This window comes from Acanthochromis polyacanthus, chromosome 24, assembly GCF_021347895.1.
Source record: "Acanthochromis polyacanthus isolate Apoly-LR-REF ecotype Palm Island chromosome 24, KAUST_Apoly_ChrSc, whole genome shotgun sequence".
In the NCBI taxonomy this organism is placed as follows: domain Eukaryota; kingdom Metazoa; phylum Chordata; class Actinopteri; family Pomacentridae; genus Acanthochromis; species Acanthochromis polyacanthus.
The window spans coordinates 1,050,491-1,065,834 of NC_067136.1; the positions used below are offsets into that span (position 1 = coordinate 1,050,491).

Sequence of the window (15,344 nt, forward strand, 5' to 3'; positions counted from 1 at the left end):
AACAGTTTTGTTTGAGTCAATTCATGATTCAGCCCAAATATTATTTAATGTCAAAACATTCAAAATGGGAAAGTCAAATAATTCTCCTTTCAGTTTTTCAATGAAATGAGTCTTGGAATGTCATTTAATTTCAGCTCAACTGTTAAAAAAAATTCACTTCTGTTCATTGCTTCTTCTGCAAACTGTTCAGTGTTATAGAGAAACATTCAATTTAAAATCCATGTTTGCGAGTAATGTTTTAGTTTGATTTGGTTTACACAGTCCGGTTTAACAGGTATCTCATATGTCACAGTGTAGAAAGCTGTGTCAATCAAATTTTCCAGACTCATCTTCATGTTTTAGCAACAGAACTTGCATGTCAAAAACTCTAGGACCAGGGACACAAAGCAGAACTCCGCAACACAGTAACAGGTGTGCTAAAATCAGCAAAACTTTCCCCAAGAAACACGACAAAGAAAGAAGGAGAAGCCATCAACTCACTCAGAAATGACATCACCATCACTATCCTACTGGCTGACAAAGGAAGGACAACAGTCATCGTGGACACAGAGACAGATGAAAAACAGTTCAGAACCACGCTAGAAGACAGGAACACACAATAAGATAACACAGGAAGCAGCCAATGTTACCTTCTGGATGATACATGGAACACCAAAAACACACAAAAAGACACACTACTGTGCCCCATAGTATACAGCATCAGATCAGTCATCTACAGAAAACCACTGCAAGAACTTAAAACAACCGGCACAAGATCTCAACAATATTACAGGAGAAAAAGATGAAATCCTCATATCACAAAATGTCATGTCATCATTAACAACAACAACAAAAAAAAACGTTGACGTCACACTACATATTTTTCAGGAACGACTCAAGAAGGACAGGACACTGAAAAAACACACAAACCTTGCAGTAGATGACATCATCGCATTACCAAAGTGAATTACCAAATCCACCTACACACTGCAGACACACACTCTGGAAAAGGTACATCGACAACATCGTGGAAATCATAAAACCTGGACACACAAGAACTTGTTGGCCATGTGAACAACATGGACGACACTGGCAGCAGACAATTCACACAGGGACAGGAAATAAACTGGATCATGTCATTTTTGGACATGAACATTTACAGGAAACCTGCTCACAGGGACCACACGGACCAGGACCTCCTCTGGACATCAGAACACCCACAAAGGTTTGGTCGTCAAACTCCACAAATTGATCAGCATCACAACGGAATATAAAGACAGACAGGAGGAGGAAAAACACATGAAGAATGCACTCATACTCTGTCAGTATCTGAAATGGAGCATAAACTAAGGAAAACAAGTCAGCAATAAAGAGAAGAAACAAAAAGAAAACAAAATAAAACGCAGAAAAACTGGACAATAAAAATAAAGACATAATCACCATTCCATATATCAGAGAGATACCAGAACCCCTTCAACGGACATTGAAAAACCACAACATCAACACAGCAGGAAAACCAAACACCAAACTCTGACAGTTATTAATAAACCCAAAAGATAAAATAGAACCAGACAACTAATGCAACATCATTTATGAAATACTGTGTAGATCATGCAAGAAAACATACACTGGAGAAACAGGAAGATCATTCAGTGTCAGAAAAAAGGAACACCAGACAGAATGTGAAAAACAAACCACAGGACTCGCAAGAACACTGAAAGAAAAAGCTGATCAAGAAAACAAAAAATCAGCCGTCATGGAAAGAGAAACGATCACATTATGGACTTGGATAAGGAGAGGATTTTAACATTGGAGGCCAACAAGCACAAGAAGTGGATAAAAGAAGCCACTGAGATCAGGAAGCGGGACAACGATTCCATGAACCGGGATGAGCGGGTTAAAACCGTCTCTCGTACCTGTAACTGCAGAAACCACTGGACGATGGAGGATGTGGCCTCTCTGAAGGATTCTGACAGATTGGTCACCTGATGAAAAGACGCATCATGAAAGGTCAGATGATGCTCTGAGGAACACGGCAGACGTAGTCGAAACACGTCAGCAAGGTAAATTACTCATCTTTACTAACTTTGTCAGAAAAAAAACAGGGAATGGAATGACAGTTGTGATGGCCGTGGCCACAGCCACACAAAAGGTTGCAGCATTCACTCACCCACAAACACCACTGTCACATGTTTAGTTACTTTGAGCTGCCGTCACTTAAATTATAACACACAGCTGTTTGAAATTGATTTATTAGCATGCACATTCAGTTTTCATATGCCATCATTGTGCTGTTTGTTTGTAGTAATTCATTTCTCCTTTCTTTGAGCTACCTGCTGCTGCGTGGCATTTCCTGCTTGGACAAACCAAAGATGGTGCTGAGGGCGGAGCAGGGCTTTATGCTGAAGGCCCGCTCATGGACCAAACCAAGAGCGATTACATCATAGGGGGGATCAGGGTTTCATTTAGTTGGTTTTATTTGTCGTGTATATAGTTTCCCCCTGGGTATTTAATGTGGTCTGGTCCATTACTATATAAGTTGTCCCAGTGTCTCATTCTGGTAGGTCTGTTGTTTGAGTTGATGTCTCGGTTCTGTCAGTCTTATTTTCAGTAGAGTTGTATTTTGTTGACCTCTTTTAAGGGCCTTATAGCTTTGATTTAATTAGCTTTAGTTATTTGTTTTGTAAGAGTTGCTTTTGGAAAATAAATTCTTCTTTTTTCATCTTTAAACATGTTATTTTGTGCTTGACTGCTTGGCCCACGACAGCAGTGATTTGACTGATAATAATGTCACCTCGGGTCACACAAACTAAAAATAATGAGCTGCTACCAAACTTCTCTGAGCGAACACAGTCTGAGTGACATTGCTTCATTTGAATGAACATCCATCTAATGTGACAGATCATTTGAATCCTGTCACATGTAATGGACTAATGAAGTGAATGAATGTTGTCCAGCTGTCAGACCTGTGATGGAGTGGTGACCTGTCCAGGTGTACCTGCCTCTCAGTTTACAGTAATAGAGTCACACAGGATCCTTTGCTTGTATTGCATCATGTGAAAATCCCACACAGTGCTGCTGCTGGGACACATGAGCATCTTCAACACAGGCAGAAACATCACTGCACATTTGGAGTGAACAGCAGTCAGAGAGTTTGAGACGAGGAATTCAGGACAAACTGAAACAACACTGCAGACAGAGAGTGATCTTTATAAACTTACTGATTTTAACTTTACAGATTTACATTGCACCTTTTTTTCTAGAAATATTTCAGTCTGTCTATATTTTCTAAACTGATGTCATTAGAACAGCTTCCACTACAAACTAACTTCAGCTGACTCTTACTGTGTTTTCAGATATTTTTGTTTGTTAAGTTTTAGTCATAAATGTTTTCTGTCGTATTGAACTGATTCATTCCTTCTGACGGCAACATGAGAGACTGATGTGGTTCCATCCAAATCACCTGTTACAGTAGCTGTTGTAAATGTCAGCTGCTGCCTCCATGTTTGTAGTTTCTCTCAGCTGATTTGTTGCTGCTTCTGTTCTAGCTCTCTTTAAATTTGTAGATGAGTTTAGTTTATGAATCTTGTTATTAACATCAATCCTTCCAGGATCTCACGGGTGTTTTTCGAGATTGTTGTGACTGTTGTGATTGTTGATATCTTTGAATTTATGAGGCCCTGAAATGTCCCCATAGTGCAGATCTGTCCTCACTATGACGGTGTATGCTGGTCCTCAGAATAATAGCAAAACAAACACATACACACAAAGCAAACAGGTGATTTGAAGACTGTATTAAGATTTGCTGTTGTGTCTGTGTAATGTATTGATCTGCTGGTGTGATGTGCTTTCATATTTCTACAATCAAACATCACAATAAAGGTAAAGTCCGTGTTTTGGTTGTGTGATCTCTGATGTTCATCCATGAGTACATTCATCATAAACTGATGCAGAGATGAGATGAAACGTAGTTAGTAAGTTTGCCTGTTGAAATTTACTGGGAAATCATCAGAAAATCTGCTCCAGCTTCTCATACAAAACACCTTCATCGTCCTGCTCACACCTGCTCTGAACATGCACATATTAATGTTTATATATATGAACCAAATCCAGTGAAAAGCACTCAGTGAGTTCAGAGACTCGGTAGAAAGACTATCAGACAGACGAACTCTGCTGAAAAGGTACGTTTCTTGAACAATTTTAGAGAAAGTTTAGTTATTTCTGTTTATTTTGTGTAAAGTTTATGGCAATAAACAGGCGACACAAACATCTGAATACACTGTTGGTATTTCCCAAATGGTTTCTCCTTGTTTATATTAATATCCTTCACAGATCGTACTTCCAGTCAGCATATTGTGTTCTTTATGTATATGCTTTCTTGTTGCATATTTCTTCTTGTCCTTCCCAGCCGTGTGAGTTGAGGTTTATTTAAAGAGAGCTGTGGTCTCCAGTGTGACAGATCTGTGAATCACTCTGAAAAGTTAAACTCCACATTCTGACTGAATGCTTAAATTGTTAGCTACTGTCATTGGCAAGTTAGTTCATTCCACACAATCAAAAAAATCTCTCTTAGCTAACTGGAATTTTGAACTGAGTTAATCAGAAATCAAATAGGTTCCTCTATGAGAAAATAAACTCTCTCTTTTTAAAGCGGTTAAAGCTGGAAATTTGAGGACAAAACAAACTTGGGGCTGCTCTGGGGGTTCATATGGGTTCTGTAAAGAGTCTTGAGACAATTTTACATGTAATTGGGCGGGCCGTTTTTTTATCGGTATACGCTTTTTTTAAAATAGAAGGACACTGCAAACACGATTATACAAACACTATACACACATAGAAAGCTGAGATTCTCATGAATCCACCGGTATAAACCACTTTCAGATGTGATTACCACAGCGGGTAATATAAACACATTTATCCAACAAACAACAAGTCAAGTAAACGTGCACAGCTCACCTGTCGACGCAGTTTGGACGCTCGTTTCTGGTCATAAAAGAAGATAATCCACAAAAACCGGCCAGAACCCAAGCTTAGCCATCCAGAGGAAACAATCCAGTATAATACTTTGGCCAAAACATGTCTCGAAATAGGTAAAAAATCCAGAAAACGATCGGCTCCGTGCGCGTGCACGCGGCGCGTGGTGGCGCTGTGCGTTTCATATTCACTGCATCTTTCTATTATAACTTTATCATACACGGTCGAATTCCCTTTGTTCGCGATTCAAAATGGATACTGGAGACTTCTCCTCTGTTTCAAACCGAACTTCAACCAATCAGGTGACTCGTTTCCGCCTACTTCGGCGATTTAGCCAACCATGGCCGAGTCTGACAGATATCGATTACATCACTTGATTGACTTGTTTCTCAGCAAATCACGCCGGAGGAAACGTTAGATTGACAGGCCTGGTAGCCAATGAGCTTGCTGAATGGCTTGAATATAAATCCCGCCTCTGCCAGCGGCTTTATATGATATTTCATTCGTGAGCTCCGGGCTCCACCTGCTGTTTCTCTGTATTCCTCTCAATCTGTGTGTGTGATCGACACTGAAGCCTATCTGAAGTGATTTTTTGAATTCTTTATGAGTTTTTGGAATGAAAATGAAGTGGAAAATGAAGTGAAAATGAATTTATACCATTCTGTAGAGAGTGTGCACAGTGTATAAAGATTGTATCCAACATTGACAGGGGCGGAGCATATCAGTACAAATACATGTGTGAAACACTCATTTCTTGTAGTATTGCTCTGAAATTTTGACCTGAACTATGTAAGACCCCAGGCTTTTGCAATATTGTGTTTTCAAGCTCTTACAGTGCTGCCACACTGATTTTCAGGTGTTTTATTAGGGAAAAAATGTAGGCGAGAAAAAATTCATCCTAATTCAGTGTGTGCCAACATGAAATACTCTGTGCCAGTAGCACCTAGAGTAATTCTGACTGCACTGGGTGAAAATTCAGGTTGTCAGCTTTCAAATGAGACCCCAACCATGCATGTACTCCAAACAGTTCAAGAACAGCATTCAATTTACTTTCTGTAAATCTCAGTAGAAATTTCGGGCGGAAATTGCCCAAACCTTAAAGGGTTAAAGAGGTTAAAGCTGGAAATTTGAGGATAAAACAAACTTGGGGCTGCTCTGGGGGTTCATATGGGTTCTGTAAAGAGTCTTGAGACAATTTTACATGTAATTGGTGCTATATTAATAAAACTGAATTGAACAGTATTGAACAAGGAAAGTTTATTCATCAAAATCTTTAGTCAAGTAAACCCAAGATTATTTTTTCACCCAAAAATACATGTTCAAAGCAGCACAACTGACATCAGACTGAACTGTCACATGATTTTTAGCAGCTTTAATGGAGCACTTCAGTTCAAGTTGTAGATTCAAACTGCTCTTCATGCTTTTGGCCAGCAGATGCCACCAAAGAGGACTGTGTTGAAAAGCTTCAAGTAATGAACCCTTTTTCCAATACAAGCTTTAATGCTGCAGAAAGCTTCATTTGCCCATCACTAGAAATAAAGTCAGAAAATCATCACCTGTCAGAGTGGTGGTGGTTCTTGTCCTGCAGCTTAAAGAGGAAACAGACCTCTACAGCTGCTCTCTTATCGTCTATTGTGATGTGACTGAGCAGACCAGTTGTCTCCATGTTGGTCTGTAATCTAAATCTGACCTTCTCCCAACTCCAATATAAAGCCAAAGATCAGAGAGAATCCTCAGAAGTGCTGCTGGCATTGCTTGCATGTACTGCTGCTCTGTTGGTGTCACTTCTCCTGATATCAGTAAACATTACTCACAACCTAAGTCATCTGAGTCTCCAGTGTGTCTCTCTGGATCTGCCTCCACATCACTGAACTTCAGCAACAAGAGTCCAGTGAATGTTCTTCATTGTGTGGTTTTTAAATATCTACAGATCTGTAGCTGACTTGTATCTGTTCTTTGTGTTAAAACTGTTTTTGCAACTGTAATCATCATAACGATTTCTGTTCATTATACTGGTTTGGTTTTCAATAAAGTTTTGTGACAACAACATCAATTATCACCAGTTGTATCCTTTAAAATGTAAATGTGACTTTTCAGTTTAATCTGAATCTTTATTTAAATATCCAGTCATGCTTTAAACCCACAACTCTTTCTGAACCTGCTTCTGAACCAGCTGAGCTGCTACATGAGCTCTGACATGAAGGAAAATATTTACAATCAGATGTAATGAGTAATAAAAACAAATATATAACAAAATATTCTTGTCTGAAAATTAAAGTGTCGTTCACTTCACAGTTAACGATCTCATTAAAATGAAGACTGAATGATTAGAAAGCCTTTTTTTCATGATCTCTTTGGTTCATGAAAAGACAATGAAATTTAAAACTGAACAAGACAACAAGGACAGAAGCAAAGTTTCGATGCTAAAGTATAAATAAAGTATAAATAATAAACTTTAAAACTAAACCACTCCCAAACTTCTTCCATCTCAGCTTCAGTTGAGTCTGAGTGTTTCTAGTTTGAGGTCAGTTTCTCTCAGTTTCTCTCTGATCCAAACTTCCAGCAGTAAACTGATGTGTTCCATCCAGGCCTTTCTATCTAAAATCCAGTTTAACACTCGCTCAGTCAGTCTGGCCTCGTCTGCAGACACATAGAGCTGAGTGTCGTCAACATAACTGTGGACAGAGAAGCCTCAGAGCCTCCTGATCACTCTGATCATGGACTGATTACAAAGGAACATTCCTAAAGCTGACCCATGTGCTACTTTGCAGTCATCTAGAGATCAGAACAATCTTCTAATAGTAAATATAGCACCTGACTGAACATTGAATTTCTACAATTCTGCTTTAAAAAGTGAGATTAGAAACTGGTCTTCAGTTACTGGATGTATAAAGCAGTAAAAGTATAAAGCAGACACATTTTATGGCTCTAAGTTCATCCCAGTCTGTTTCTTTGTGTCCACTTTCCTTGTTAATGGTTAAAGTTCCTCTGCAGACCTTTCATGTTTCCTCCTCCATCATCAGTAAAATCAAACAGATTCTCTACTTACAGAGCAGACATCGTACAGACGTTTCCTCCATTGTGCTACTGAGCTGTCTGAGGGATGGTTTTTATTCTAATGTGACTCCATGTAAAGCCCGCCCTCTTCCTCTCTGTTTGTTCTTCCTCTCTCACTAAGACAGGAGCAGATTCAAGCTTTTAGTCAAACTAATATTAATCAAATATAATTATAACATAATTCATGTTTTATAAAAATTAAATTTTACGAGTTCATTTGCAAAAACAGATAACTCCGTTTTGATAAATTTTCAGAAAACTTTATCGTTTACTTGAGATAATATCAATCAAACTGAAGTTGAGTGGATTTGACTCGGTAGAAAAATACATGAGAAAATAGAGAAAAATAAATTATTAGTGTTATTATTATTATTATCTCAAGTAAACAATAAAAAAAATGAGTTTTCTGAAAATGGAGTTACTTGTTTTTGCAAATGAACTCTTTATTCATATAACAATATAAATCATGTTCTGATTCATCACCATCAAATAAAGTCCAGAATCAGCCTCAGAAAGTATTTAATTAGAAAGTTCTAGTTCAGCTAATAGACCTAAAAATCTCGATATAACTATAATTTCACTAGAATCTGAGCTTTAAACAAGATAATTCTGTTATTTCTCTCCTGATCTGATATTTAAAGTCCCTTTCCTGCCAGCAGACATTTCTCAGGTCCTTCACAGATGGAACATCAGGTAGAAACTTTACTCTGAGTTTAACAAACCACTGTTTTCTTCATGAACAAATAAATTTGCTGTTTTATTGGTATCATTTCCTTGTTGATCAGAACACCGATGATTAACTATAAACCAGTCTGCATCCTGTTCCCTGTCTCTGTTCTCCAGGTGTGTTTCTGTGGCCAGCAGAGGGAGCTGTTTGCTTTGGAACAGTTCTAAGGTTCACTTGTAACCAGGTCCATCACCATGGAAACCGATGCTGAACACCTGAGCTGCTGTGGAGAGAAGATGATGGTCCAGATCACCTGGTACTGACCAATCAGCTCCTCAGTCTACAGAGCTCAGACAGTCAGAGGGTCTCTGAGGAGGGCAGGACCTTCCTGTTGTTCTTTAGGTCTTCATACATCAGTAAATAAAAACCACTCCTGGCAGCAGTCAGTGGGTTCATTCAGTCACAGTCAGAGATGATTTTATTACCAAGTAGGTTTTCACATATGAGGAATCTGACTTGGTGTTTCAGTGCAGAACAACAAACAATAAGATGCAGATTTTAAACTGTTCATGTCAGATTAGCAGAAAGTGTAATAAAGGACGTATAAAAAACATGAAGCATTAGAAATACTTCCAGTGTGAGGGAATGCATAAAGTTACATTTTCTGTCATGGAAACATATTGAAAGGTGATGAAGGATGGCAACAATCCTATTTAAAGGCAAAGTGTTAAGCTGCAGATAGAATCATCCCCACCAGAGATGAGTCCAACTGTGTCCTCTCAGACCTTCAGGAGTTTGACTCACTGGTGATGGGAGGTGGACCTGTTGGTGTACAGGAAGTAGAGCTGAGGTAGAAGGAGATCAGAGTCAGAAACCTGTTTCCCAGCTTCACCTGCTGCTTCCTGTCAGACAGGAAGTCAGAGATCCACCTGCAGCTGGCAGAGCTTGTCCTGCAGCAGAGTTTAGATGATTGTATTAAAGCAGAGCTGAAATCCACAGAAAGGGTCCTGGTGTAGGTTCCTGCAGAGTCCAGATGCTGGAGGATGGAGTTCAGATCTACGTTGACAGCATCGTCTACAGACCTGTTGTGTCTGGAGGGACCTGCAGGGTCCAGGAGTGGGTCTGAGATGGATCTGAGACTGGATAAAACAAATGACTTCATCACCACAGAGGTCAGCAGGTCTGTCGTCGTCCAGTCCAGTGGTCCTTGGGCTCTTTGGGAGGGGTTGATGGTGGAGGTCTTGAAGCAGGCTAACAAGTTGAAGATATGTGAAGACAGCTGGTCAGAACAGTTCTTCAAGGTGGATGGAGACAGAATGTGGCTGCTTTGTGAGGGTTCTGTCTCTAGAAGAGTCTGTTGACGTCTCTGTCCAGCATATGAGAAGAGTCTCTGTGGTGGAGGACGGAGTCTGAGGTGAGGTGTTGTGGAGGTGTCCAGGTTCCTCATGAGGTGGAGCTGACGGTCGCTGGGGTTCAGGACTGTTCCACTGTCTTTCAGAGCTACAGCAGAACTGGTTCAGATGGAGTTTTTGATGTATAGTTGATCAGTCTGAGCTCCTCCAGACAGAAGCAGAGTGGTTTAACCAATGACGTATATATATATATATATATATATATATATATATATATATATATATATATATATATATATATATACCGCTCACTGGCCGCTGAGAGGTGGTAAATAGGAGCTGACTTCCGGTAGTGGCAAGAAGTGGTTTCAGAGTGGAACGCCAGCACGGTATGTGACTTTGTGTTTCGTGATTTACCAAGGTACAGTAAACTTCTGTGTTGGAATCAAGTCACAATGCTTGAAATACGTTGAGAACACCAGGCTAGGAGCCCCTAGACCAGCACTGGCAGGGTTTTTCAGTGACTGCAGCTGAGCAGACTCTCCTCAGGAGAGTTCCCCAGTTCGCTGTCATGCTCATGGCTCGCCATTCCCCCTGTTCTGTGGTCTCACTCTGACCTGGTGACGGGTGACAAGGCTATTTTTGTCATCAGAAAATATGTGTTAATGAACTAGAAATCTGTTTGAGAAGGTGAACAGCACGGCACGATCATATCTGACACTGACAGTGCATACGTCACTGCATAGCACTTAGCAGTTAGCACTTCTGCTAGCTCCTTCAATGCTACCAGTTTTGTGATTCCTTCTCTGGAATGTAAGTGAAAGGAAACGTGTTGACACTCACCTTGCAATCATCACATCATGAACCTGTTAATTTAAGTGTGTCTGTTGTTATGGTTTCAGGTGGATGTGGCTAATATCTGACCATGGTGAAATCATGTGCTGCCATCTCCTGCACCAATCGATTTGTGTGTGGCTGTAATATTGTCTTAATATTATAATAGTAATATTGTGAGTGTCTGTGAGGAAGTCCTTTACTAAAACAGTTCTATTTAGAAATCAGTGGCTTCCCAATATCCTTAGTATTTCCAGCAATGCCTATAAATTCCTGTATTTTGTGCAAAAACTCCTGTATATTTTGAAGCCTTTTGACGCACTGAAAATTAGTAATTTGTTCACTTTGTGAAAATTATGTGGAAAAGTACACTTTTGGTGAGATTTTTAAAAAGCCATGCATTTCATATTGTTGCTTTTCTCGAAACAATTTTGGCTATTTCTGGGAAAATAGGCTACTTCATAAGTTTCAAACTGAAACATTTTGTTTTTGCCCTAAAGTTGGCGTTTTATAGCAAATTGTTCATGGAATTTAATTGTGAAATATCTATTTCCTACAATACTCCTATATTTTCTCAGAGAAAACTTTTATATTCTCATATTTCTATCTGTCAAGTGCACTTGATACCCTGTCAGTATTTTATTGGAACATAGATATTTGCAACTGAACCTACAAATGGTGTAGCTATTGTAATGCAATTTAGCAACACAAACTTTTGTCTAGGTGGTGTATTTTATATTTTATCAGCGTCTCCATAAACCTGAACTTTAGTTCCTCAAAGCTGCCTGAACACCTCCTCCTTCTGCAGCCTGAACTGTCTGAGTTTAGAGGTGAACCAGGGTTTGTCATTTCATCCTGGTGCATGATGGGACACAGCTGGAGGAAAGTCTCTGTTCTGACCCACCAGTAGCAGATAGGACACACATGATGGAAGTTCTATCATCCACATCAGAGAGGAAGTGAACAGACGGTCCCACAGAGACTGTCCATGAACCAGGAGAACCAACAGAAACGTATCAGACCTTCATAGATCATCATGATTCTTTGTTCACACACTGAGCTGCTGCAGAGGTCATGAACAGTCTGACTGCTAAACAGGAAGCTTCAGACCTCAGGAAGGTTTCATGTTTCAGCAGCTACAAGCTCCACCTTCAGGCAGAAACACAGAAACTATTTCTCTGAACAGTTTCAGAGATGATCAGACATGAACTGGTGTTTACTGCTTCAACTTTTATGTTGGATATTTCTACCAAACTAAGAACTGAAGAAAAGAAGAAGACGTTAAAACATGGTCATTCTGCTGTTTGCTCTGTTTCCAGCTGTCTGAATTCTTCACATGATAACTGGAAACAGACCAGAAGCTCCATCACTGGGGTGGAGTTTAACAAGTTCCAGCATTGTTTACTTTAATGAGTCTCAGCACCACTCCTTTTTTCTCCTGTTTTTTTGAGCATCACTGATTCTTTTCTAAAACGATATTCAGTGAACGACACCAACTTGTGTTTACTGGTTTGAGGTTTGCTGGTTAAACTTTGAGGTTTTTGTCGGATATTTGCACCAAACTACCAGTGAGATCAGAGGAGGAAGAAGAAGAAAATGTCTGCTGGAACATCTGAGTTCTTCTGTCTGATCTGTTTCCTGGTCTGTTCCTGTACAGGTGAGTTATAATGTTCATTTATTATAAAATCCGTTAATTCTCCCTCTGATGGAGCTGGACAGGCTCTTATTTTGTAGGAATCAATAACTGCATGTATTCATGTTTGTTTTCAGGATGTAATAACTTCTAGTGACTCAGAGTTTTCTATGATTCAAACTGAGGCAGGGAGACATGATGTTTATTTTAGTGAGGACACAGTTGATAAAATAAAGTGGACTCTGTCTGTTCAGATAAAGCTCTGGAGGGTGTGGAGCTACGATGTGTTCCAACACTACTTTATGCTGACAGAGGGGGTTGGAAATAATCTAGACAAGTTGGGACTCCTGTAGGATTTGGTAGCTCCAACTTTCAAGACTTGATCAACCTCCACTGCTGCAGAACGGCTTTAAGTTTTAACCCATTACTGTTACCTGATAAAGGCCTTTTTGCATAATTCTGAAATTTAAATTATTTTTCAATTTTGGATAACTATACCTTTTTTTAAACCTCTTGTAGTTCACCCCTTATCTTTCTACCATCTCAAGCTCTTCATTGGACTTCAACTAGTTGAATTTCAATTAAAAAAAAATAAAAATTGGGGCATTCTGAAACTTCTGACTGATGGTGTTTGTGAAAAAACATGATTCCTCTTCATCAACCTGATGGATCCACTGATGACTAAAAGAACAGAAGCAGCAGCTCAGAGTTCATGGAGAAGTTCAATTCAATTCAGTTGAATTCAATTTTATTTGTATTGCACCAGTTACAGGTCAAAGTGTTTCAAGACACTTTACAGTACCCATATGAACCCCCAGAGCAGCCCTAAGGAGACAGAGAAAAACAAGAAAAACACCCTCTTAACGGGAAGAAACCTTGAGCAAAACCCGACTCTTTATGTGGGGGGAGCATGTGCTGCTGGAAGGAGGGTTGAGAAGGACAGAAGAGGTAGAGGTAGATGGGTTAAACTCTTCTCATATGGATGAACTTTAACTTCTCTCTGCTTTCTTCTTCAGCTCAGACAGCTTATCTCGGACAGAATGTCACTCTACCATGTAAATTTACCAGCAACAAACACAACAACGTCACATTGGTTCAGTGGCGCAGAATTGATCTGGGACCAGACAGCTTCATTCTTCTGTATAAAGATGGACGCTTTCATCCAGACAAGCAGCTTCCGTCTTATAAGGACCGGGTGTATCTGCAGGACATGGAGACGAGGGACTTTTCTCTGATTCTGATGAACGTGACGATGGAGGACACTGGAAGATACGAGTGTGATTTTATAGAGGAAGGACGGCATGAAGCCAGCAGAACCACCTCCACCATCAACCTGAAAGTTGTTGAACCAGGTGAGTTTGTGTTGAGAGTTCAGTTTGTGTCTCTGATGAAGCTGCTTGGTCTCAGATCAGATGTTTGTGGTTTATAAAGATGTTGCTGATGAGACTTTGGAGAAAACAGCTGATCTGACTGATGTTCAAACACCTGATACCTCTGATATTTCTGTCTGCAGGAGACAAAGATGGAGGGAACACGGCTGGAGTCATTGGAGGACATTTTGGATTAGTGGGTTTCATATTTCTTCATATTCTGGTTTCTGTTGTGTTTTTTAATGTATAAACGACACATGAGAGAATCCAAACCTCCCAGTTCCTCCTGATGAAGCAGCAGCTGAACAGATGTTATGAAGCAACAACATGAAAGTTTTTGTGAACAGCATCAGAACAAACCAGATCTTGTGTAACTTTGATGGAAGCAGCAGCAGCAGAACAAAGAGAATCCAGGTGTGAACCAACCATGTGGTCTCTCCTTTAACTGCCACCTTATGGTGGTGGAGGGTTTGTGAGCTCAGAGGATGCTGGGAGCTCTGCTGTCTGGAGTTCAGCTCCTGCTAGGCTTTCTATTGGCAGACTGGTCTAGAAACATCAAGTCCTCCCAACATCTCCATCATCCAGATTGATCCTGTGGATTGTTGCTGCTGCTGCTGGTCTTCATCAACTTTTCTGCTCTGTTGCTTTGTCTGGAAATAAATGTGTTCCAAAGCTCTGCATGTTAGAACCTGATGAAATGTTGTGGATGTAAAGTGTTCTGTCAGATGAGATCAGAAGCAGATAGAAAAGTTCTGATTGTCCAGAATGAAGCAGAACTGATGAACAACTTTAGACTGAACTGGTTTGAATGTTTTATCTGTTAGCAGCTCTGATGATTTATTTTATTTACTGCTGGGTGGTTTGTGAGTTTCTCTCTGGGATCTTCATCTTATCTTAAGGTTTTATTTGCTGATCTGTGTTTTGTTCTCCTGCAGAATAATCTTGTACTCAGTTTCTTCATAGAATGATGTAAGCAGAAGTTGATCAGATTCTTCATAAAGATTTTGTTCAAAGTGTTTTAATGTTTTATCTGTTAGCAGCTCTGACGATGTTCTGAACTGTTTTACAGAGTAAAGGTGTAGATAATAAAATAAATGAATGTTTTTTTACTTCTCAGCGGTCTGTCAGTTTAATCTTCCTCCTATATCATGTTTAGTTGTTAATCTGCAGATAAATGTAGTAAAATAACATTGTTTGTTACTGAACTGTAGTGAAGGTTGAACAGAATAAACAGAACTTCTACTGATAGAATGAACTGAGTTACTTCACAGAAATGATTGTTTATATTAATGAACTTTTCTGCTGCTTTTTCACTTCTGCTTTGATGCTAAACTGTTTAATTCTCTTAGTTCTTGTCCTTTGAACAATGACAATAAAGTTGAATCTAATTAATGGTCTGTGGTTCATTATTATTTCTATATCTGTAAATCTACACACACATTTCTGAAAACACATTGATTCTCCCACAAACCCTTTCA

General features: G+C 39.5%; 1 protein-coding gene across 1 annotated transcript; it reads left to right on the plus strand.

Moving 5' to 3' along the window:
- Nucleotides 1–11,896: 11,896 nt before the first annotated feature.
- LOC127532623 (sodium channel subunit beta-3-like) lies at nt 11,897–15,117 on the plus strand. Its single transcript, XM_051944602.1, has 3 exons — nt 11,897–12,520; nt 13,513–13,848; nt 14,010–15,117. The coding sequence occupies exons 1-3, from the start codon at nt 12,460–12,462 to the stop codon at nt 14,114–14,116; spliced, it is 504 nt and encodes a 167-aa protein (XP_051800562.1). The 5' UTR covers nt 11,897–12,459; the 3' UTR covers nt 14,117–15,117.
- The last annotated feature ends 227 nt before the right edge of the window (nt 15,118–15,344 follow it).

What these genes read in the sequence shown, in the direction of transcription:
- LOC127532623 (XM_051944602.1), top strand. Translation starts at nt 12,460, where the DNA reads ATGTCTGCTGGAACATCTGAGTTCTTCTGTCTGATCTGTTTCCTGGTC. An exon ending in CCTGGTCTGTTCCTGTACAG is followed by an intron (nt 12,521 to 13,512) that starts GTGAGTTATAAT and finishes TTTCTTCTTCAG; the next exon opens with CTCAGACAGCTTATCTCGGA. An exon ending in CCTGAAAGTTGTTGAACCAG is followed by an intron (nt 13,849 to 14,009) that starts GTGAGTTTGTGT and finishes TTCTGTCTGCAG; the next exon opens with GAGACAAAGATGGAGGGAAC.